The sequence below is a fragment of the Thunnus maccoyii genome, chromosome 8, assembly GCF_910596095.1.
Source record: "Thunnus maccoyii chromosome 8, fThuMac1.1, whole genome shotgun sequence".
NCBI lineage: Eukaryota > Metazoa > Chordata > Actinopteri > Scombriformes > Scombridae > Thunnus > Thunnus maccoyii.
Genome location: NC_056540.1, coordinates 8,779,578 through 8,804,419, shown reverse-complemented (window position 1 = coordinate 8,804,419; position 24,842 = coordinate 8,779,578). Strand labels below are relative to the sequence as shown.

Sequence of the window (24,842 nt, the reverse complement as noted above, 5' to 3'; positions counted from 1 at the left end):
GCAGCAATCTAAACCATCTCTCCAGTTTCATAAGAAGCACCTGTGTTTGGAGACTTAACATTCCACATACTTAGCTGACCAAAAAAAGGCCTTTGTGCATAGCACACATGTACTGAATAAACTGTACTGGACCATGAAGGTACACGCTTGGAGAGGGGTTATAATATGCATCAACTGGCCACTGATGTTTCACCGCCATCCAAAAGTAATTCAGCCACATTTAAGTGAGATATTTACTGAAAATGCAAGACAGTACAAATGAACCATTTCCTGTGATTTTCTGTATCCTATGATCATCACCTGTAGTTGTGGTGTGCTGGAAAATGTAGCTTTCCACTCACTGTTGCAATTTTTCTACTACATAGTTTGCTTGTTGTGACAACTGCGAACTGTAAACGACAAGCCTCAGGCATTAGGCACTGTTGAAAACAAAACTCCAGACTCTCTCCTCCTCCTTTTTTCCCTGTTTCCCTTTGCACAGACAGAAACATACACCAACCAAACATCTATACATGCGTATATACACTCTCCAGCCACTGTTTGACCTGCTAGGGGGATTCAAACAAACATACACACCCCCTCCCCTTGCGCTGAAAACCGCAATGCCTGTTTTTATTCGCTTATTCTCCTGAGGAATGGTCGCTAAAGAAGACATAAAGTTAAAGCTTGACTGCGTCCCCGTCTGTTGACTTGCATGTGACTTCCCTGTCTGCTCATTCTTAGTGCTCAGCCTTAGTGTAACCAATCAATGGCTGGACTGTTGACCTCTCCCCTGGGTCGTAACTCGAGCTCATAAGGCCACGGTAAAGCTAGCAGGGGTACGCTAGCAAGGTGGCGTCCTTTGAGGAGTGATAGTTTCAAAATGGAAGGTTTGAATGGAGGAGCAGGAGGAGGGCTGCACTCTGCTGAAAGCCACAAGAGCTCACACTGGTCACATTAATCACAGTCGGGATTGTGGCTCTATTTATAGCCCAGAGTTATCCATCTATTTGGCTAATTGTCCCTGCCTGTCCACTGTCCTGACTCCTCCCTAAAAGGCCTCAAAAGGAAATGATAAAGAAGCTGAATCTGTTGCCAGCGGATTACTTTTGTCTTTGTTTTTCACTCTTACTCTGTCTATACTTTGCTACACACACACACACACACACACACACACACACACACACACATAGGCACAGGTGTTCATCACTAATTATACCGGGATATTATTAGTCCAAGCATTGCATAGGAGTGTAGGGGATCTAAGTTTGCATAGTGTTCAGTCCCCGTTGGGTTGTTTTTAAAGCCTGCAGAACAAGGCCCCTCTGTGGTGCTGCTCATGTCGAAGTGTTTAAACTAGCAAGAAAGACCCTTTTTTCCCCCCGTTTGAGGGATTTTTTTCACAGCCTGAGACTTTTTCTCTGCACACATATTATTGCCGCTGTAAAGCACACCAACACAATGCTCTCCCACTTTGTCTCCCGCTTTTTCACAAACACACACACACACAAGGACAAGCGCACACACCCCACTCAATCATCCGCACACAAACACACAAATGCAGACGCGCATGCCCCCCGCCCTCCCTCTTATCCACAGTGTATATAAAAGCTGTATCGAATTGCACCTTGAGCTTAATTGGCTCGCCAGTACAGTGCGCGGCTGTCGACAGTGACAAATTGTTCTTTCAGAGCCCCGAAGAATGTCTGCCCACTGCCATGTCAGAGGACACAGGAGGAGAAAAAAAGTTAATTGTCCCCTGGCTGGCGTTCAAATGATGTCGTAACTGCAAAGAAATTCGTAGGAGATGCAGTTTGGAGCTTTGGAGGTTTATTTATTTGCCTCCTTCCTCTGTTTAAGATGGTGCCTGGCAGCGTAGGACCTGTGGGCACCATGGGACCTGGGAGGAAAGCCCCCCCCCTCCTTTCTGTCTTTCTATTCAAGTAGAGCAGGCCAAAGCTTTAGTTGGACTCCTAACTGCTCCCTCTGATCACACAGCGGTTAAGATCAGCCACTTCCTCCCACTGGATGACTCCCAGTAGGCAGAACAGTACACAGATCAGATGAGACAGCTAATCCAATTTGTGGCTATCTGCTATTTTAGCAGTGCAGGTATGACACTGTGCATGTGTGTGAGTGTGTGTGTGTGTGTGTGTGCAGCCATCAAGACTGTTTGAGGGGTAAGTATGTCAGAAATGCTCCAGTGTGTGTGTGTGTGTATGTGTGTGTGTGTGTGTTTGGAGAGGTGCAGACTGGCTTGACAGGGGACAGCTCAGCTCATAGTTGGCGTTCCTAACCATAGTGCTGCTTTATTACTGATATCCTCCTGCCCTTGCTCATAACCCAACCTTCTTGTTTCAGGCTCCCTCACAGCTTTTTGCCAGACAAAACAGCACAGAAAGTGTCACACACACACACACACACACACACACACACACAGAGAGACAAACACACACACAGGGAGGAAGAGCTCTGCTCAGCGTCAGTAGGAGAGCAGCTGTGGATGAAGAGCAGTAAGACAGCAGTAAGTGAGAGCAGAACAGCAGGTGACCATGAAGTCAGTGCAGCATACAGAACAGATGGAGAGGAAGGGAGTACAACAGGAAAATAAAGGACATGGAATATGGAAAGAAAGTGGAAAATATCCACTAAAGATTTGTTTATCAAAAAAGTAGCCTATTTGTCTAACCAAGGCTATCTAGGTCCTTATTCAACCAATGTGAGCACCTCATAACTACATATCAGAACATGCTGTCACCTGGGACTTTCCCAGTCTAACCACAGTCTACTTTAAGCCCCTGAACAGCCCTGTTGGTGCAAATGAGTTAAGTACCTTGCTTGAGGGCATCTTTACAGTAATTGTGGTGGGAAAAGGTGAAAGTGAAGGATGATGAGCTGGCTGCAGTGGACAGTATCACTGGTGGCATAGAGAGCACGAGTCCCTGGTGTAATTTCCCCCTCACTGTCCCTGAAGTCATTTGCCTATTTTCTCAAAATCCCAGAGAACCTCATCGAGACACGTTACACTGTTTATGATTAATGACACAGTGAAGACAATAGTGTTATCCACAAAATAAATAATAGCTGCATGTAGGAAGAACCGGATGTCCCCTGACAGCATTGCCGCAGGACTTTGGATTCAGTATTAAGCCAACTTCTCTGCTTACTGTGTTTTTATAAAGGAATTTCAAATTTTAGGGTTTCATTCAACCTACAACATCTAGATTCAGACATTCAACTAATTTATTAGAGCTGAGGGATATATTTTTTACTCAGAAGGATTCCGGAGTTTTATTTTACATTAAAGAACAACATGACAGTACAATACCTGACTGTCATTTTGTCTTGACTATTTCTGCCTGGTGTGATCATTTTGCTTTTTGGATATAAAGTACAAGAGGCAGCTTGTTTTCCAATCACTTAAACATATACTGAGGCCAAGTGCTCAACCTGTTTCAGATTCAATAAATCCAGGGAGATTTAAGATGCTCTTGAAGAGAAAAAGATTTTGGCTGTGCAACTGCAAGTCTTTGCGCTAACTACAGAGCTAGAGCCAGGAGTCAACTAGCTTAGCTTAGCATAAACACTGGAAGCAGGGGGGAAAAGCTAGCTTGACTCTGTTCTAAAATACACCTACCAGGACTTTTTTTAATTCCAACTGAAAACAAATTTAGTTGCACCTTTTTGCAGTCAAAAATAATGTCAGTGTTTTATTTATTTACAGGTAACACAGATGGTGGTTTGATTACTGAATGGTGTAAATATCCTATAGGATGCCTTGTGGGCTCAGGTAGAAACATGGCAGTGCAACACAGCCGATCTGTAGAAGAGGATCCATTCCTTATGTAGATATAAAGGCCTCATTCTAAGCTAACGAAAACACAACGATTCTTTTTTTCAGGTGATTATACACTAATTAAAACATACTTATGAGTATTATATTCTATTTCTGTTAAGTCAGTTCTGCTAGATGACACTGCACACTGCACCACTAAGAGTTGTAAGGCTACTAGCACCAGCATAAATTTAACAGGCTTGAGGTGCTGCTTCATTTGAGTGTTTTATTTATTGTCAATAGTTTTTTTGTTAAAAGGAAAAAAAAAAGTCTTTGAGGAAATATCCTGTGTAGCAGGATGCTATCAGGCTCAGTGTGACCATGAACTGTGATGTTACTGCTGTATGCAAATATGGTTCAAAATGAAGCGATTTAATTGACTGTATGACTGTATGTAGATGGAGATGTTACGCTATTCTAACAAATTCATGCAAAGAAAGGCGGCGCCAACATGACACCAAAAAATATGAGAACATAACATGTGATTTACGCAGTAGCACAAAAAAACATTGAGTGTATTTTCAGTTTGACTTCAAGCTCTCTAATTAAACACATTCTATAACGTCTGTTTACTGTGTACACAATGTAAAAATGACAAAATGTTGTTTTACATGAAGGTTTTATGCTCTTTGCAATAGTTACTGCACGTAACTGCACCTGTAAAACCACCACTTTTCTACATTACTGATTACATTACTGAATGAATTACACAAACAAGCTACAAATGTTAATTAGCTTTAGAGGTGCTGGTGGGCAGATTTTTTAAAACTTTATAGAGAGTCAGGCAAGCTGTCTTTATGCTAAACTAATCTAATTGACTGCTGGCTCTAGTGCCACAGTTAACACATACTGGTTTCGATCCCAGCGGGTCTTCAGCAGGGCAAAGATAACTAAAAACACTGTCTTGTCACATTTGGAATCACATTGCCTCTGAATGCTTTTGTTTGTCACGTGATCCTCATCACTGACTGGAGTATCGCCTCAAACACATCTATAAATCCCCCTCCTGGCACCAAAAACTGAACTGCTGTGATTCATCAAATTAACAGTAAAAGTCAGATGTAGTAGTTCTCTCTCGTCACTTTGAATTTAATAACTGATTTGGGGATTCAAACTGGTAGCATCCTGTAAAAACTATAAATATCCCATACATGTACTAACCTAAGCAGGTTTATAAAACAAGTCTTTTTTAAGCAATTAGGTTATATTCTAACACAGACAGAAAACATATATCAGTCAGAACAGTTGTATGTTTCAGATTTTGAGACGTGACCTCACGCAGCTGTCTTTGGTTTGTATTTTTTTTTCAGCATCTCACCACTTAATTCACATTTCAACACACACGCTCAGTAAAATATATGTCTGTGTGATTCAGCATGTGTCTGCAACAATAACATATGGCATCTGGTTATATGTGGAGCTTGGGTTTCTGGTTCTCCCAATGTAACATTGTTTTTACAGCTGTGAAAGACATCATGCAAAAGGAGGACAGACATACCACACGTGTTTTTCAGCTTTGTGACAATGTTTGTTCTAATTGTCTCCATCCTTTTTCCTGCTTCTCTCATATTCTTCATTCTTTCGCCTCCCCTCACTATCTCCCATCCATCTCCTCCGTCTCCGTCTCCAACTGTCCCTTTCTCAGACCTTGCTGATAACCTGGCAATGGACGACTTCACCTTCCAGGAGCAGCTGCTGACCCCTCGGTTAGCCACAGCTGGCGTGGGAGGCGTCTCCTCACCTGCGGTTCCGCTGTTGAGGAGCTACCTGGTCCCGACGCTCCCTGTGACGCTCGCTTTGCTTCTGCTTTGTCACCACTGACCACCTGACCCGTGCACTCACACGCTCCCATCACCACTTTTCCCCAGGATTCAATACAAACTGTGGAACGTGATAAACTTTTTTAAAGTTCTGGTTCCCGAATTAAGTTCGGTGGCTCATCAGAAGAAGCATGAACAGCCAGAAAATGCTACTTTCTCTTTATCTGTCTCAACAAGAATCTGTTGTGTTTTATTCAAAAGCTGTTAAAAATCACTGGATCTTCTTAACAAACCTATTAAAGCACACCAGATAAACTTAGGGCATCGTGTAAATAAGAAACCTGCCCTCTGGTCCACTCTCACTACTGTTATCCCAACATTTGTGCCCTCCAGCACCTCTCCCTTATGCTCTCATACTGACTTCTGGGTCCTCATCATTAGAGAGCGTTGTCATCAACCTGCAAGCGAGGAGCTACTTGGAAAACAGACACACAACAGACCTTTTTAAAATGCTCCCGCTCTCAGTCGTCACTGAGTTATCGCCCTGCAGGAACAAACTGGAAGAAAAGAAGAAGTCACCCTTTGCAACTCTCCTACATGGCAGCAAATTAACTCCTGCCAGGACTGACCATCAGCTGAGAAGTTTTAGTCAACTCACTGAGGTGAAACCCCTATTTAAAGATGCACTGTACCTTAAAACGCTCTGTTAGTACTAAAATCTCTCTTTTCTCTCTCTCTCTCATTGTTTGTGTCCTAGCGATAGATAAATTATTTCAGACTGATTCCCTCAACTCAAGTTTCATTCCAACTGTCTGTGTTTGCTTCATTTTGTAATGCTGGTCCTTTTTTAAAACAGTAACAGCCCTATAATAAAAAATATTCAAGGGCTATCATAAGAGTATAACTCAGCCTGATAACTGTACATATGTATGTTTCTCTGTGATGGTGCCATGTTTACAAAAAAATGTTGATTTGCAATATTGGCATATTTCACATGAAATGTGTGGATTGAATTATTAGCTGGACTGTGAAGCATTGCTGCAAATTTCTAGCTTATTCTTTAGCACTGTGGGTAAAGTGAGGCGTAATATGGACTACAAATATGTATAAAAATATGTGTAAATTAGTTTTGTTTTGTTGGTTTGCCCTGGGCTCACACATTCTCAGTGTCGGTCCAGTCCTATTATTTATTGTTGTTTTTGTTTTTTTGTTAACCGTGAGAATTCCTTTTGGTTTTCAAAAGACTGGCAGACATGTGATGACACAAATGAAAAGCTCGCAGTGTATCTGCTGCTGCTGCCACCCAGCTGACTTCAGAGCAGTGAGTGTAGGCTGCACTGATGGTAGACCATTTGACTTGTCTTATCAGGAAACGCACAGGTGTAACGAATAACAATAACGACGGCTCTGCTCCATTTAGGTGTGCCAGCAAGTCATGTCAGTGAGCCACCATGCAGAATACCAGAACGTTGACACTGGTACACCTAATCAGAATGTAGCCTTAATTAGCGTCATTAGTCACACCTGTGTTTGTGATGAAAAAGATCTGTCAAAATGTGAACAGAGGCTGGTATTAATTCAATGACCGGTAACATGTTTCTTTAATTTATTTTTTCAGTTGTAATGTTGTTGGGGAAAGTAAAATGTAAAATAAACACACATCATGTTTTACTGTTTTGTGTCAATGCAACATGTGTGTATGTGTGAATATTAACAACATAAGAGACATTTGGAAAGACTTATATCTTCTAATTTAATTATTTTCATTCAAAACAGGATATTGCATGGAAGACGTGGTGACTTTGTTTATTAGCCAAGAATATATTTGGCACATACATTTTCTAACCATGTAATCACATTATAGTTATCAAAATATGAATAATTCCTCCAGGTTTGCTTTAGTCAAAAATTATTACTTCAAATATATTTCTGATATTTAATGACTATAGTTCATTTACTTTAAAGAGTGGCTCCACATTAAACTGTAAACTTGCTTTCAAGTCTTAAGCTTTTAACTTTGACATTAAATATTTGCTACTAATGTGTAACACTCAAAACCTGCTTCATCAGATCGGTGTTTTAGTGGTTTAATCAGATTTCATCAGACTTAAATTCAAATATTGCTAAATCCTGATTGGTGCACACCAGTATGTGACACCACTTTTTTCCCATCCACTTCAAACCAGTAAGAAGAGCGCCAGCAACAACACAAATACTTAAATCTCTCAGTTGTAATAACCAAAATTATTCTAACTTTAGCTGGAGATTCTGTGTTGATGTAGAACCCCATTGTGTACAGTAAGATGTTAATTTGAGGAAATAAGTTTTCAGGGCCTTTAAAGGAAAGCACTGCCCTGTTAACCCTCCACACTACATCCAGTATGGAGTATCAAAAAGTGTTGAGTCAAGAGACACTGGACTTGTTGGAGATTCAAGAATCTGGATATGTAATTTGGATATACCATGACCTGGATGACCGAGAACACAGATGCACCAACCTTCACACCTGGCCACACCCATCATTACGGAAGGGTGTGGTCTGTTGTGCTTGTGGTTACCCCCAACTGTGACGTAGCATTAACACAGTCCTATACTGGAACCACTAAATGGCAGCACATGCTGAAAATCACTGGAGCCTGAAAAATGAACTGACTTTGTACTTTTGGTTGTTCTTCATTGCAGCAACACAGTCAAAAACAATTTCAGTGGTCTAACACATCACCAGTAAATGTTAGGTTTTGGTGTCAGTTCCTCAGAATCAAAGACCAGAGGCTTCTTCCTAGTCTTTGCACAGCTTTCATCAATCAGGGAGTGATCCATTGTACAAACAACAGATGCCACTTTGTACACCAACAGTAGCCTCTGTAGACCAGATTGCAATGCATCTACCAGACTTGTGTTTTGGGTAAGGGGCATGATTTCTGTTTTTTTCTTGAGTAGAAAACTCTTACTTTATTCTATTCACTGACATACAGTTTGTCATCAGTTAATTGGGAATGCCCAAGTCCTGTACCACTTCCTGATTAGCTAGTTTTCTCTTCTCAGTGTTTCTCACCAAAAAATTCTCAGTTTCTCCTGCAACAAATACAATTCCCATGACCTTAGCCATAAGTACCTATCAGAACCTCATGGTGGATGTTGTTGATGCTGAGAAAATATTGGTCTTTGTTAAAATAATGCTTGATTCTTACAAAAGTAGATATCCACTAAAGCCCATATGTGTAGATTTTCTTATGTGAGCATAACATTTTGTAAATTAGTCTGGTAACAAGATTTTTTTTCTAGAATAAAGTAGAAAAAACGTCTCTGATACAACTAGGAGGCACCAAAATCAGAAATGTTCAGACCTCACACAAATGGGCTTTAATTAGCTTGGTACCAGACTTCTATCGATTTGTTCAGCAATTCATATAAGTGTGGTGTTGTGCCCATTGACAGTTATATCACACTTGTTTGCACCGGTTAGAGAAACAATTGACCAATCAGAGCTTATTTAAGCTTGTTTAGGATTAAGAATGAGGATATTTTCCCACATAGCTAGCTAGCTAAATACTGTACAGCCAAAAAACAGCAACAGAAAAATTGTAACCAGTCTTGATGAGATTGACGCAGCTGTTCAATCTCATCTTGCAGCTGTTGTTGTAAATCGAAATTACAAATTTTAAATTGACATATTTTTCAATCAGTGTGAATGATTTTAAGTTAACTGATGCTAGTGAGATAGACTTGTTACTGATTTATTAGGGCAAAACAAAACAAAATAACGCTCTTCAAACAAGAAATCAGCTAACATGAATGTCAGGCTGAATGATTGAAGAGACACAGTTCAGTCAGATTATCAGGCTAGCTTTACATTAGAATATGGACAGAAAACATCAGTATCATGCGCATCACTTGTGGTCTCCGCCCAGGGACTACAGATGGAAATGAGCTTTTAGCTACGTATATCTGCTACATTAAATGCATTTTACATTGTCCCTGTTAAAAGATAAACAACAAAATAAAATAGCTGATTCAGCTTTCCAGACAGATGGAAATGTGTATGAGAAATAATACACTGTCAGCTAACTAACAAAGTGCGCTGGACTTTGGATCATTTATGCAAAAAGTTCTCAAAAGGACTCAAAAGTGATTGTGGGAAATGTAGGAAGTCATTAACGGAGATAACTGTGACGGAGGAAGGTTGAAGTAAATTTAATAAAATAAAAACAAAAATGACACATCAGAAAATATCTGCTGAAGCACCTCAACGGTGGGTATTCAATTCTTTTATTTACTTTAAGTATGGAAAAAGAAAAGGAAAGAAAAGGAAAGAAAAGAAAAGAAAAGAAAAGAAATTGAAAATGTCTGACATGCCTCAGAGGTTATAAATAGGACACACAATGTTACAAGTATATATGTTACTTTATGTGCTTTTCACCCTCTGATCCACTTCAAAGCCCTCCATGAATCATATAATTTATGTGTCTCTGGACTGTGCTCGAAGTTCTCCGAATCCTCAAAGCAGCATGTGAATCATGTGTGTTTTTCCTTGGATCTGTATTTCTCACTCCCAGCAGATGATGAACCACTCTGGGCATAAGATCTCCTCTGCCCCCTCAGTGCAGGGTCTTTCTACATTGAGCCCTATTAGTTTTACCCCCGGAGTCACCTTAACCAGGTAGCAGATACTCGTCTAATGCTCAACAATGAAACAAGGTTCATTAGTCCTAATTGTTTGTGTTTCTCCTCCATCTTTAAAGCCTGTCAACTTTCCTAACAAGGCCAATCACTCACAGCTCCACACGTAACACGCCTGTCACTGCAAACACTCTTCAAAATCCTGTTTCTGTGTCCTGGCGCTCTGCTGTAACTTTTCACACCCACGCACCCTCTGCTCCCCGGATCCAGATAAAAACGCCATTGTTATCCAGCTGTGCCTTTCTCTCCAGAACTGGATTGCAGCTTTTAAGATGGAAAAGAGAGGCTGATTATTAGGAGATGAGCAAACGCTGGCTGCAGAGAGAGCAGCAGCTAACCCAGGGTGGGGTGGTGGGGGGGGGTTATACTCTGAATGCTAATGCGAGGCTGGAGAAAGGGCAAACAGGCCTATTGAAATGCAGAGTTCACGTGTTTTCTTAGGGTAATATTGGGGCAATGTTGAAACAGCACGCATTATGAGAGTGAAAGGTCAATTTGATGTTAGTCAGCAGGAACAGTGAGAATAGCTGACTATCAGGAATTGTTGCATTTTCTGCCTGAGTGATTGCCACCCTATGAATATGTATTTCAGCACTATTTCATGGTCACACAAAGATGTTTGGGCTTGGGTACCTTTGCAAGCTGTAGGGGTCATCAAACTGTGCATATAAATTAAAATAACAATATAATTCAGGTGCTGCAGTGTGCATGAGCTCCGCAGTCCAGTCCAATTTTTACCAAGCTGGATGTTGAAATTCCTCCGCCGCAGAGAAAAGCTTGAGACATGTCACGTCGTTCAAAGCTCATTCATGTCTAATTACCATGGCACTGGACCATTTTCTTACCTTTTGTTGGCCTATTGAGAGGAGCGCCGGGCCCACGCTCTCCCATGCACACAGCTCCAGCATCCTCCTCCTGCTCCTCAGCAACCCCTGGCTTCCCCTGCAGCAGCCGCAGTCACACAGAATGAATGGAGCCGCCTGAGGAATGTGCACACAAAAGGAGGAATGTCATTTTGCTGAGTGCTACCCCCCAAACTAATGGACGTGTGCGCACACACACAACACTCACTCACACACACACACCCCACAAGTCCAGGCATGTTTAAACGCAGGGGGTAGAAAGTTTTATTATGACTTTTTCTTTTAATTAAAGGATTTTCTTACAGGACAAGAATACAATCTGTGCACATATATCCCACAGATGAGACTTTCTAATAAAAAAAAGGCTAAATCTATACAGTTTTTGATATAAAATGATATATATGTGATTATGGTTGAAGAGCTGTGAAGTGTGGTTTTACTTTTTGACATTTTACTGATCTTGGCAAGTGTTACACAGGTAGTGAAATAGTCTAAAAACTTCAATTTGCAAGGAGGGCAAAGGTCAGAGGCATGACAGCAGATAAATTCAACTGCTGGTACACAAATGTAAAAGAAATGTGAGTGGAGAAGTGAGGAGATATTCTCAGCAAGTAGAGGACAAGGATATGCAGGATATTAAGTATCTGTTGAACAGATGACATCCTTGAAAATGCGATATTAAATATTTCCAAATGGAGAGACAAAGGTTTCAGGACACATACGCACAGAGATTTACCTCTATAAGGAGAAAACTGCTGCATTGACGCAAAATGTGACAAATTTCTGAGTGACGTTTACATCATTTCAACAGCAGCTGCTCAGAGGGTTGATGTTAAAAACCAAATGTACCCTATTTCCATTTATTATAGTGATTTTCCTGCTCTGTTTCAAGTCTAAAACAATATATTCTGACAGTTTTATAAATCTCCCATTACTTTTTGTCACCTCACAGAGCTCCAACATGCTTCCAGCAGACTGTTTACTGTAGTTTACAACACTGGACGCCCTATGACAGGCAGGCAGCTGCATATTAAAAACACAACTGCCCCGTTGCTAACAGGACACAGCCTGACCCGTGTTTGTGTTAAGAGCAGGCCTGTAATTTTGACTCCATGGTTACTGTAACACTAGCAAGGTTTTAATCCGACGGTTTTAAACAAACCAAGATGTGCTGAATTCTAAAGGCTGAACAAAATAATGTCTTCAGTGCCATGTGACTGTGATGTAAATGTCATGTAATAAATAGCACTTGGAAAACTATTTGTCAGATAAATGATGCAGTAACACAAACTCCATTTTCCCTCATGATGAACAACATTCAATTACAAAATGTGGCTGTTTTCAACATGGGGTGTGCGGCCCGCGAACGGCCCTTGCGGTGTTTCTGAGAGGTCCTCAACAAAGCAAGAGAAAACAGTTTATCTTCAGTAATTATTTCACTTATTTTACGTTAGGACAGTGAGAGAAACATGTGGGAAGTCTGTTTAGTTCAAAGGATTTTTATCTCCAGTGTTATCTCCACCCCAACAGTAAAAACAGATAAGAAAGACCTCTCTAAAAACCCAGGTCAAACGGGGGTCTGCAATGAAAGAGATTTGTGATTGCACAGACTTTTGACTGTGTAATGTTTCCTTTATTTATGTCATGCGGAGCTGTAATAAGTCATCAAGTTAACAGTGCAGCTCCAGTTTGTGCTCCAGTCCTGATTTTCAACACTGGTTAGCACAAGTCTAGACATTATAAAGAGAGAGAGGGATCCAGGGTTTGAAGTCCCTGCTCCATACTCCACCCCTGGTGTTCCTGCTTTCCAGGTCTTTGTCCCCGGAACTCGCACTCACTCCTGGGTGTCCACCAGGGTTTTTTTTTTTTCTCTGCTTGCATCTGGATCCCAGTACGACCAGCATACAGTCCAGTGTCCTGTCCTACAGAAACCACGGCCTCCTCAAGTTTGGAAAGAAAGAAGGAAAGAAGAAAAAACACCTTCCCGGCAGGCAGCTTTCTAACGCCTCCTCTCCTCCTGTGGTTTCTCCTCTCGTCGAGGCTGAGAAGCAGCAGTGTGACTCTGAGATTCTTGCCTGCAGTTAAGAAAAAAGTTTTAAAACTGTTCTTTTGTCGCTTCTTCGTGTTTTTTTCGATTGAGGCTGGAACTCGACATTTTTCCTAAATATCCGAGCTGTTAAACGGACGACGTTAGAGAAGTGTTTCGTTTTATTTTTCGTTTTTTTTTTTTAACATATATATACATATATTCTCTCCTTCCCTCGAAGTTGTTGCTGCTGTGAATGAAGTATCTGTTGAGCTGAAGAAATCAGCGCGTCTCCATGAGGAAACTCAGCGTGGGAGGCTGAAACTTTGTCCTAGCTCACACACACAGACACACACACACACATACACAGACACCTGAGCGACTATCACTTTTTGTACTCTTTGTGCTGGTTACTTTGTAGCTTTTGTAGTTTTGGACTGACAACATGAAGACGCTGTTGGTGCTGTGTGTGGTTTGCACGCTGGCTGTGTTGTCTGTTTCGGGCACCGCGGAGCAAAAGTTGAAAAACTGCAACGAAGTCCGCGATGCTTACAGCTCCAAAGGCTTCAACATCAACGATGTCCCCAACAAAGGAATAAACGGTGAGTTTCACCTCTACTTTTAGGCCTGTTTTTAACTCGCTACACCACAGTTAGGAGCAGGGGTTCCCAAACTGGGGGCCGGGGACCCCCCAACGGGTCGTGGAGAGGTCTCCCGGTGGTCCTAAAGCTAGTGAGAACTACTTTTTTTAAGATAGAAAAGTTAGCATTAAGTGGTACTAGCTTGGTGGTTCTCAAAGTGGGGTTCCCAGGGTTCCTTGAGGGGGCTCCCCAGCAAAAAGGAGAATAATTTATTTTAACTATAATTTGATTCATAAGTAACACAATGACAGAATGTATGACTAGTTTGGTCATGGGTTTCATACACTTTATGTAATAAAACACTTAAAAGCAGATGGGGAACCCTGGACAAAGTTTTATCAAATGGGGGTCTGTGGTCTCATTTGTGTTTGAGAACCACTAAACTAGGTGATCACAAGTTTTCTCTGTCCCATTGTTAGCTTCAGCTCTGCAATGGAGAACGCCAGCTAATCTGAGTTATAACTAACTGTTTTCCAGATGGTTTTCTTGAACACAAAATCTTCTCAAATGTAGCAAACATAAAGAGTCATTGGCATGAAAAAGTATCGGAGGACCTACAGCAAACAGTTGAACTGTCACTTTTGGTTAATCATGTGTTTCAAGTTACAGTGCAAGTTGGGGGAAGTAGCATTGAAGCGTTTGGGGATGTAAGCTTCAGGCAAATGTGCGGCTGGCAACAGTTCACTGCCCCAGTGGGTAAATATAGTCTTCATTTAGGAAATAGTTGTAGGTAATTCATAACAATAAAGAGGTATAATCAACACACAAAGCCTGCTCCCCTCTGAAAGAAGCCAGGCCTGTGTTTATTCCCAAGCTTCCTCCATAGACTCCTATTGCTGTGAAGTGAAGGCAGCCGGCAGTGATTTAGTAAACATTCCTGTGTATTGTGAACCAGGCTTATGGATTTTTTTTCTTCTTTCTGGGTTAATTTGAGTTTGTGGTTTTGACATTTTCAGTGTCGGCACATGTTGTTCCCCTACATCTGCCTCTAGTCTGCAAGGAAGGATGTAATGCACCAGTGAAGACCTCTTGGTAATAAATAGGAACTGTTTTCTTTATAGTTGAGACAGAGGTGAGAAGGCAAATCAATTTAGCTAATAATGAGTTAAACCCAAGTAATGGAAACTTACGTAGGGGGGCTTTTACAGTGAAGACTTGAGGGGAGCAGGGGAAGGGGGTTGGGGTTTGAAATTCCACTGTGCCCTGCATACTTTAAATCCCTCCCTTCTCTCCTTTCCTTTTCATTTTTATGGTGGTTAAAATGAATATGCACACTTATACTCAAACCCCTAAACTCAGGCCAGTTTGGTTGCCATTTGTGCAGCGGCTTCAGCATGACGGTCATGTTTAAAATTATAGAAGTAGGTCATCCAGGCATGGCCACTGTCATGTTGCTGTCTTGTTTCAGCCTTTTTTTTTTTTTTGTAAAGACATTGAATGCAGATTTATCTCAGTGGACTGAGAATTTCTCCTTTTCTACAATTCTTTTCTCACCTTAAACAGTTTTTTGACAAAGTGCCCACTGCGTTGTTTTTACTGACAAGGGTGACCAATTTGTATGTGTCCTCTTTATTGTACTGATGTCCCTTTATGAGTTTACTTTGCATAGTAGTGTCTTTTTCTGTTCAGGCCTCAAGGGCTCATTAGAATTTGAGTCAGGCGTAACTGTCAAAAAGGCCGAGAACTTATTTTTTCCTGCATTTCACACAAGTCTATAGGTCCTTTTGTTTTCTGCCTGTATGTCTTTGTGATGCTAAATGTCATTGAGAGTACCCCAACATGTCTACATTGGTTGGATTTAATTGTCTTGCATCTGTGGGTTTTGAAAGAAGGTTCTGAATAAAGCCAGTTTTATTGTGCAGGTTTGTGTGCTACACACACGTGCCTTCTCCTTACAATAGATTCCTGGTGTATGTCTGGGTCTTAGGCAGGGCTGACCTCAATGAGCAGCTCTTTGTCATTGATAGAGACTGAGATAATTGATCCATAGAAAGCAACAAGGTCTACTGTCATTAAAGGGAGTTGGGGGTCTCCAGAAAGCAAAAAGCGGATACAAAAGCCCCGCGCTCTTGAAATGTTTCATGTTGCTGGGGAGAAATGGCTCCAGATGTGTAGTCTGATTGAACTTCAGTCATGTTTGTCAGAGCTTCAGAGCTTCAGTTCTCAACTTTGTAACGGGTCAAACTCCAAACATTAATTCTGTCATTAGCATAACACAGTCTGAACTGGATGTGAAGGTGAAGGAGGGTTAGACTATTAATTACGCGCATATGTACGTCACCATTTCAGTTTCAGCAGTTAATAATCGAGGAAATGGTTCATTGGAAAAGGTTGTTTCACTTGAAACATCTGGAGAAGTTGAAATAGTCATTATATAATGCAAAAGTTTGCAATAAAATGTAGTTCCTCATGAGACTAGAAGTTGTGATCAGAATATTTCTACTAAAATAACGTTCTTTTTATTTAAACTGCGCAGACTTTGGTTGAAGACATACTTTAAAAATTATACAGCGTCTCTGCCAGTTGTTACAGAAGTAGTCTCTGTAATCTTTACCTTCTCTTATATATGTACCATAAATCAGATTGGAGGAATATGAGTCTTATTGGAGACACGGGATTGAAAACTTGTCTCTCATAACCGCAAACATCTTGTGTTATTGTTGGCAGCGTGGAGATAAGGATGTTTGTTACCCTTCACATTACTGATGGGCTCTGCTGAAGCCAGACTTGAGATTCAATAAAGATGTTTTAATGCAGTAAAACTGAAATGGAAACCCTGACTGTTTCAGCATAGACATAATTAAGTGATAGGGAGAAACGGCAGGCTCATTTGGTAAATTCCTTGTTGATCCCATGGTATCAATCTTTTACCACTCACATGGAAACAGTTCTAGACCCACTTTCCAAGTTTCTTGTCTGCTGGATGATGATTTGTTTAGGGCCTGTGGTTGAATACCTCCCTTAAATGGCAAATAAATGATGCTCACGGTCTTAATGATGACAGATTAATATTGTGAGTAATCATACAGGATATAAATGGTGGTTTTGCTATCTGAAGCCATCTGCTAGTAGTAGGTGATGTTTATTGTTTCTTAACAGTTATATTTGATACTGTGAGAAATGTTAAAAGGTATCTGCTTAGCGCTGCTGCACAGTTGCTACATGGACGAGCTCTTATAGCGCCGCCTCAAAGCGGAGCAGTTAACACTGACCAGATTGGTATTCGCCATGTCAAAAGGCTACTCCTTGCAAGGCCGGGCGCTGCGCTTCCCTTCTTGTAGCTCTTCAAGCAAAATCTGTTTTGGTTTACTCTGGCAGTCAGGCTTGATGTCATGCTTCAGGTATGGGACAATGGCAGAGATCAAAGAGAAGAGGGTCGTTTTCCCTCCCTTCAGCAGGAGGAACATCCCATGCTCATAATCAGTTCAGTGCATTATGACTGAAACTCAAAGCGTGCATGACCTCATCACGTTGGCCTCTCGGTAAGCTCGAGACATTCTGCAGTCTTGCATTGTGAGGGCCCTTTAGTCCGGTGGCAGCATGCCCTGCATCATTAAGGTTTGGGAAATAACAGGTTGTGTTATTGCAATGACATTCAGCAGATAAGATAAGAGCAGGGAACTGGGGCACACACACACAGTCTGCAGGAGCTTTTATAGCTCAAAGGCCAATATTTGAGTGGCTCTGCTCCAGAGAACTGTGGCTTGGTATTTTAACACCTGTAATAATTAACTAATAAACTACCAGCCAAGTGTCTTGCTTGCCTCTCAAGGTCAATCCCATAAAACTGCAAAAGGCCCTCTCCGTTTTATGGGACAACACTTTGCAAGTTAGGAATCACCTCGGTGCTGCACTTTGTCACAAAATCTAATTTTCAGTCATTTCAAAAATTGGTTATAAAAAATGGCAGAATTCCTGTCTGTGCAATGTTTGTCTGTTGCAGTGAAACAGACTCATAAAGACGTGTATGTAGCATAATCTGCAGCTGCTTGCAAAACCCAACTGATAGATTTTACAGTTATGACGTTACTTTTGTACTCTGATCTTTTGATGATGTTACACACGTGCAGTTTAGGAGGCCAGTAGTTGAAAGTTGGGAAGCTGCTCATCAAAGGAAGAGCTGACATACAGATAGAGAGTAGTAAAGTTGTTGGTGATATTGCATCACACATTATCACTCACTTTTAAAGTGATTAGTTAGATTATCTAGAAAATCCTGCAGTGGCTTTTAATATGTTGCATCATATACATCAGAGGGTCCATGTGTAGTCACATGAAGTGTAGATGTTGAGATATATCTTTTAACAAGGCTGCGCTATGTAAGATCATCTTACTTAAAGGCATATTATAAATGGCAAAGTGTCAGAGAGATACAAAGAGGTATTAAATATAATGTTGTGTAAGATGTTGACTTTATTGTGCTTGAATTACAATCATTCTGTGTCAAATTTGTAACTGTGGGCTATAACTTTCAAATGGCTTAACACTGTTATGAGGCAGAACTGTTTTTGTGTCTCTAGAGACATCAAATGGAGGAAGGTATTAACAGTAAACTCCCACCCATAGATGTGGTTACAACCAACAGTAAATTCACACATGCAAACTTGAGTCATACATGAGAAGTCATCTGAAAACTATTACAGAAATTCATAAGATTCATCAATGCTTGAACTATTGGGAAGAGATGAGTTAAGCTTGAGTCACCCAACAGATTTACCAGTCTGATAATGTCATCACAGATTCGTATGGAAACACGTGGAAATCTGGATTAGTGAAAAGAAAATTGTACACAGTCATAAGTCGTAAGACTTGCTGCATGATTACTTATAGTCTAAACAAAAAGGTTCTTTGGACATAATTTTGTTCCCCGGAGGAATAAGTTGCACAAACATTAATATCAATGATTGATTTGAGGAGAAAATTGAGAAAATCTGTGTGGGTTGAGATTAAATAAACACCCCGCATTAAAGGCAAAGCCTGCGCAGTAATCTCTGATAACATTCCTGAGCGATGGGATAGACCTCGCCTGCTGCAGAGTTTGAAACACTTATTTTCAGTTGCCTTGGATGACTTTTTTTAACCTTTTTTGAAAACAGGTGTTATAATTTTAATGGATTTTTAATGTTTCGACACACTGATTATTTTCTTTTTTAGTAGAGGCTAGACTTGAACACCGGTTTGTTTTTCCTGTATCAGATAACTGTACAGTAATGATGTAGTGAATGGTTTGAACTTTAAGAGCTGTATGTTTTTGTCTTATGATTGAAGGTGAATTCAAGATTTCCATATCTTGCATGTGATAGTGTTCCAGGAAACGGTCAATAGGTTCATCAATAAATAGTGATAACTTGCTGGAAGCGGGACCTCTGTGGTAGTATTCATGGAGATCAGCTAAAAGCAGCGATAATGTGATGGTTCCTGTTGCTCTCTGCCCTGTTTATGTGACATCTCCTCACTAACCGTTACGAGAGCCTTTAGGATAATTGAGTTTAGGTATCATGAGGCTGAGGTCTTGTGAACCCAGGGGGAGCCGGTCTGTGACTTTCCAGCGTCCAGATGAGCCGGAGGAGGGAGGGAGGGCGCCTACACGTGCCAGCCAGCTCTGCGGTATCTCGCCGCTCTTATCAGCTTCCTGCGATCACAGCGTGGCAGCTCTGAAATCAGCGGTGCCCCGTTCTGCTCTGCCAGCAACAGCTGCCTTATCATTGGTCCAAAACAAATGAGTTTATCACAACCTACAAAAAAAAAAAAAATTCTGGATGTGCACGGAAGAAGGTCAAGCGTAGCGCTAAAACTAACTGGTTTTGCTTCTGTGTGGATCCTATCTGGTGGATACTGTCACTCTAGAGCTGGTTTGGGTTTGGGGTAGCCTTCCTCTTCAACATGTAGGACTGTGGAATGTTAAGTTTCACACTTACACTCATTTAGTATGCTCCGAGTGTAGCATCAATTCAATAGCAGTGCGTGTGTGTGTGTGTCGACGGAGTGTCCGTAATTCCATCTCTGCATCTTTTTTGCTTTGGCCCAATCCCTCCCCCCCTCCCGCCCCCCCCCCCCCCCCCCCCCCCCCCCCCCACACCCCCAAATGGCCAAGTGAGCGACAGATCAGTGGGGGGTGGATTCTGTGTGTGGGAACAATTGAGCACCCCCTTTTTAGGCCAGCCTGCCACCCCCCCCTCCCCTCTCTCCCTCCCTCCCTCCCTCCCTCCCTCCCTCCCACTCCTCCTCACCACATTCCACACCGGACCACCAAGACCCGCACACAGGGAGCCCCGGAGCTGGGAACACACGGCAACAAAGAGAGAGCTGGAGGGACTGACTGAGGCATGCAGAGAAAGAGAGGGGGGATTTGACTGACAGGAAAGAGTTTTGTACCAGAGCGAGTTGAACTGAATATCCAGGAGAAATGGTGGGCCAGAGTTAGTGACTGTGTGTGTGTGAGTGTGTGTATGTGTGACACAGGCTTAGGGAATTTGGGGAGGTAAGTGGATGCATGCGTGCACTGTGACTCATCTTGGCTCAGCCATACAAGCATGTACATACAGCCTGCTCCTCTCGGTAATAACCCCTGAGAGTTACACGTGTCCGTCCAACACAATATAAGGTTTTTAACAACAGTTATAACCTCAGAGTACATTTTTGTGGGTCTTTGTCTGATGCAAACTGTGAGAAATCCCAATCTGGCTTTGTGGTTTTCCGTACATTGAGTAGAGGAGGTGCCCCCCCCCCTCAAACTCCTTGTTAACACGTCCTGTTTGCACACTTTTAAGTCCCCCTACTCTGTCCCGACTGACATATCAGTTCATTTTCTTCTCCCCCCGCTCCCTCTTTAGTAGCTCCTCTGGGAGGTTTTGTTTCATTCTTAGCCTTTCCTTTTTTCTTCATCCCTGGGTGATTTCCTCTTGTTTTCGCCATCAGCAGTGGTCTACTGGTATTTCCCTGGCCCGCTGCATTCAGCCCACCTAGCTCCCTTGTGTCCGCTTTTTCATGTTTGTCAAATTTTCAGGTGTCTACATGACGAACAAGCCAAAACTAGAACAGGCCTCTTGTTAACACACATCTCCCCGTAGCTTTGATATGACTTCTGAATGTTATGGAGACACCAGGAACAAGTTTTCACCTCTGATACCAAGTGCAGAAGAGTATTTGGATACACCGACTTAAAATAAAAAGATGCATACAACATGAAAATATTTAAAAGCACTGGATGAGGTGACTTATCAAAACAGTAGAGTTGAGGATGTTTCTGCCCTGAATCAGATCATTAGTCTTTCTCTTTGGTATCTACTTAAACATTTGAGGTCAATATGGGCTTAATCAGATAAGCACATCCCTGTTCAGTATATGAGAGAGTTGTTTTATCACAGCCACTCCTACGCCTCCTATGCCGAGGCTTTAATCACCTCTCCCCCTCCCCGTCGTTAGACTCCTCTGGTCGCTGAAGTCCTTTTATGCAACCGGTGCTCGGTGGTGTAATTTTTTTTTTTTTGTTCCTCTGATATTCGAGCCACCGTGCGTCTCCTTTTGTGTTGATCACCTCGCTGCTGGTGTCACTCAGCCAGCTGTGAGGAGTGTGGCGAAGGGCCGCAGGCTCTGATCCCAAACTGCAGGGGTGGGGGGGTGGGGGTGTGAACCCCCTCGTCCGACACAAGGAGACTCCACTCACTCAACTGAAGTCATCGCACCGCTGTGATGCCAGAGAAATGAGTGCGGTTATGATGTAGGTGTAACTCAACCAAGGTTAATTGATTTCCTATGAAGCCGCAGCGGGCTTGATGTCCGTGTTGATAGTCATGATCATAATTAGGATTTGTGCGACGCGCCAGAGGCCCGTGTGGTTAGGGAGAGCGGTGAGGGAACCAAGCCAGGGACTGGCCTGGGTGTTTGGGCTGAAACCCCAGTGCTGGGTGCAGGCCAGATGCGCTGTAATCCCTGCTAATTACTCCCAAGGCCTACATCAAGACTCCCACTGACGGGGCAGTCACTCACACTTAGCTCACTTTTCCAAACTGCAGTTAGCTTAATAGGTTTCCTAATATTTACCTAATCCCTCTGTGTGCTGCTCACTCTTGGATTTATTTTAATATAAATTATATTGTTTAAGAGTTTCTTTATTTTTCAAAAGTCCTTTCTTCGGTCAAACAGAAAAGCAATAGGCAGGTCTTTGGCCGTCTCACGTAGCTCTGTGAAGTTGACGAGTTGATGCCTTGTGTTAAAAGCAGGCTATCGAAATTTAAAAGATGAAGAAAACAATGGCAGACGTCTCGCTGGCGGACGGCCTATAAGGGAGGGAGGAAAAAAAACACACACACACACACACACACACACATGAAAGCAGCAAATACTTTGTTAAATGATGGCTCCAAAGCTGCAAATCATTTGGTCAGTGTGTTCTGAGGGTGGTTTTTGCTGGCAGAAAAATTAGTCGTTATGTGGGAATGCGAGTCGACCCGCCAAGGGTTGAAATATTGTACATCATCGGAATGGCAAGTAGCTATGATTCATGGTCACATTCAGTACATATCATCAGGAATGGACTGAGCCATCCATGACTGAGGCCCATTAAACCATTGTGCCGTAGACTTTCTGGTCTCTTTTGACAGTCTGCGATGAGTGGTTCTCTTCCCACCGCCTACGCCGGTGTCCAGTTTCGTAAGGCCCGACAGGTATATCAGAATCTTTGTTGCCCTTTTGTAGCTTTGAGCTTCCAGAAACTTGATCTTGTACCTGACCTCATTCTGCCTGGGGGGCTTCACCGGGCCCCGTCCTGCTCTCAACATCTGGTGGATTTCAGCTGCTTTTGGATGTCTGTTATAAACATTGTCAAAGAGCTCCCTGTCCTTAAGAGGGGTTCGCTGGCTTTTACTGGCAAAGATGAAATGTATTGTTTGTGTGTCAAATCTTTTAAAAGCTCTCATATGTTTCAACAAAGTTAGATTTTTTGAATTCTTTTTTGGTGGAGCCGGAGGGAGGGGTGTCACGATTTGTTATGTGGAACTTGAACACAAAAATGCATACGACCAGCCCACAAAGACGTGTTTTTTAAAGGTAAAGCCCCCTCGGATAGTCTAGTACGTGGCTCTCGAGCACCACAAGCACGTCTTAAAGAGGACTTATTAGTAAACTCAAACAGTAGTCCATTTCTCTGACAGCGCAACAGTGTTTGCGTAGGGTCCCATGGTAAAGCACTTGGCCTTAAGTAGAGTGTTTTTCATCTTCTGCTTTAAAGTCTGTTTTCATTTGTGTGCCATGAGTCAGTGGAAAGACGGAGGGCTGGTGTAGAGGGACAAGCCAGGAAGGTCTTTTGTGTCTTTTTTTTTTTTTTTTTTTTGTCTTTCTTCTTCTCCTCTTCCCCTTGTGATAATCACGCTGTGCTGTAACATGTCCTCTCCGTTTGTCTGCAAAACCTCTGCCTGTCTCTGCAAATCTTAAACATAACACAGTCTCGCACTCTCTTTCATTCACTCGCACGCACACACACACACACACACATATAAGCACGCACGCGCCCGGCTAAAGCGTCAAGGTGGAATCTGTAGTAAAAAAGCAGCAGATCAAACACTGCAACTCTGCGGCTCATCAAAAGGCACGTAACTAAAAGAAAGATGTGGAAAGGGTGAAAGATTAGACTAGTTGTTAACGTGAATCATTGCCTCCAGCTCCCCCTGATAGATGGTGCCGTTTTTTTAAAGAAAAGATTCCCAGTGGAGTGATGGTAGGAAGGAGATGTTTTTTTTTCCTTTTGTGTTTGAATTAAGGCTGGCCGATATATGGATGGTATATCAATATCATGATATGGCAGAAGTGTCTTTTTTCCTGGTTTTAAAGGCTGCATTACAGTAAAGTGATGTAATTTTCTAAACTTACCAGACTGTTGTAGCTGTTCTATTATTTGCTTTTACCCATTAAGCCGTTATACCCACATTACTGATGATTACTTATCAAAAATCTCATTGTGTAAATATTTCGTGAAAGCACGAATACTCAATCCTACAATATTGTGGCAATATTGAGGTCAATATATGGTGATATTTGATTGAGTCCATCTCGCCTAGCCCTAGTATAAATCTGTAGTCCATACGTTACCTACTTGACATAGGCACTCATGTCAAAACCATCTGGGTGGATGGAGAGAGAGGGTTGCGCCGGTCTGAATGGCAGTCAAGCCAATCACCAGTGGTTGCTGTATTTACCAGATGGAAGTTAAACAAGTTGCAAAAACATTTGTGTGGAGCACGCTATGAAACTGGCCAAATTCAATCTCGCCCCGAAACAAACCTCCTGTTTGAAGTACGAATTCCCCATAACTGTGTTAACATGAATCATGGTCTCCAGCTCCCTCTTAGTTAGAGACAGAGCCCGCCGAAGTGTTGAGAGTTTGACCTTTCGTTTATATGATCTCATCTCTTCGCCGCTATGTTGTGTATGTGTTTCTTGACCTCTGGCAGACCTCCGTGCTGCTTTTGGGCCAAATTTTTGCTGTGATAGGTTTTCCTGCTATAAAAACTAAGTTGTGTTATGTTTAAAAATGGCCAATGGCATTTTTTTTTTTTTTTGACCAATTAACATAGCAGCAGATTTACTTGTCTAGATTAATGACCTCTAAGTCCTTTTCTCCTTCTTTAATTCTCACTTGTCTGCTCAGCTTCGAGGTTCGCTGTGATGCTTTTTAAATCTCTACACACTAGTTATTTTGCCTTCATTATTTAGGTGTGAGGTAGAGCTCTCTGGGTTTTAATTGCTAACACCTGAACTTTGAATCAGCAGCTTCCAACTCTCTTGTAAATTTCCACTCTGATATCAGGAAACTTTATGGCAATAATTTCATGCCAAATACACAGTCGGTAAGGTCAGAGAATCAAACACAAGACATTTCTTATCAAGTGTTAAACAGGTGGACTGTCCGAGAACAGCCCCCGAACGGTGGTTGGCATTTGGTCTCTGACTTTTTAAACGCACTCGGGGAAGTGCAGGAGCGAGTTGAAACCCTGACAAAGCAGTGACCTGGGAAGTGGTGTAGGCAGGGAGCTTTTGTGTGGGGAGACAAAGCCGGAGATG

At 42.0% G+C, this 24,842-nt stretch overlaps 2 protein-coding genes across 2 annotated transcripts in view; both read left to right on the top strand.

The window, feature by feature from the left end:
* gpc3 (glypican 3) overlaps positions 1-7,200 on the top strand; it is a 113,722-nt gene extending 106,522 nt beyond the window's left edge. The window contains exon 8 of the mRNA XM_042419898.1: positions 5,460-7,200. Coding sequence (XP_042275832.1) covers positions 5,460-5,635 — 176 coding nt within the window. The 3' untranslated portion in view covers positions 5,636-7,200. The remainder of the gene's footprint in view (positions 1-5,459) is intronic.
* A 5,389-nt stretch (positions 7,201-12,589) lies between these two features.
* Positions 12,590-24,842, top strand: part of gpc4 (glypican 4) — a 32,850-nt gene continuing 20,597 nt past the window's right edge. Inside the window, exon 1 of the mRNA XM_042419630.1 lies at positions 12,590-13,745. Coding sequence (XP_042275564.1) covers positions 13,589-13,745 — 157 coding nt within the window. The 5' untranslated portion in view covers positions 12,590-13,588. The remainder of the gene's footprint in view (positions 13,746-24,842) is intronic.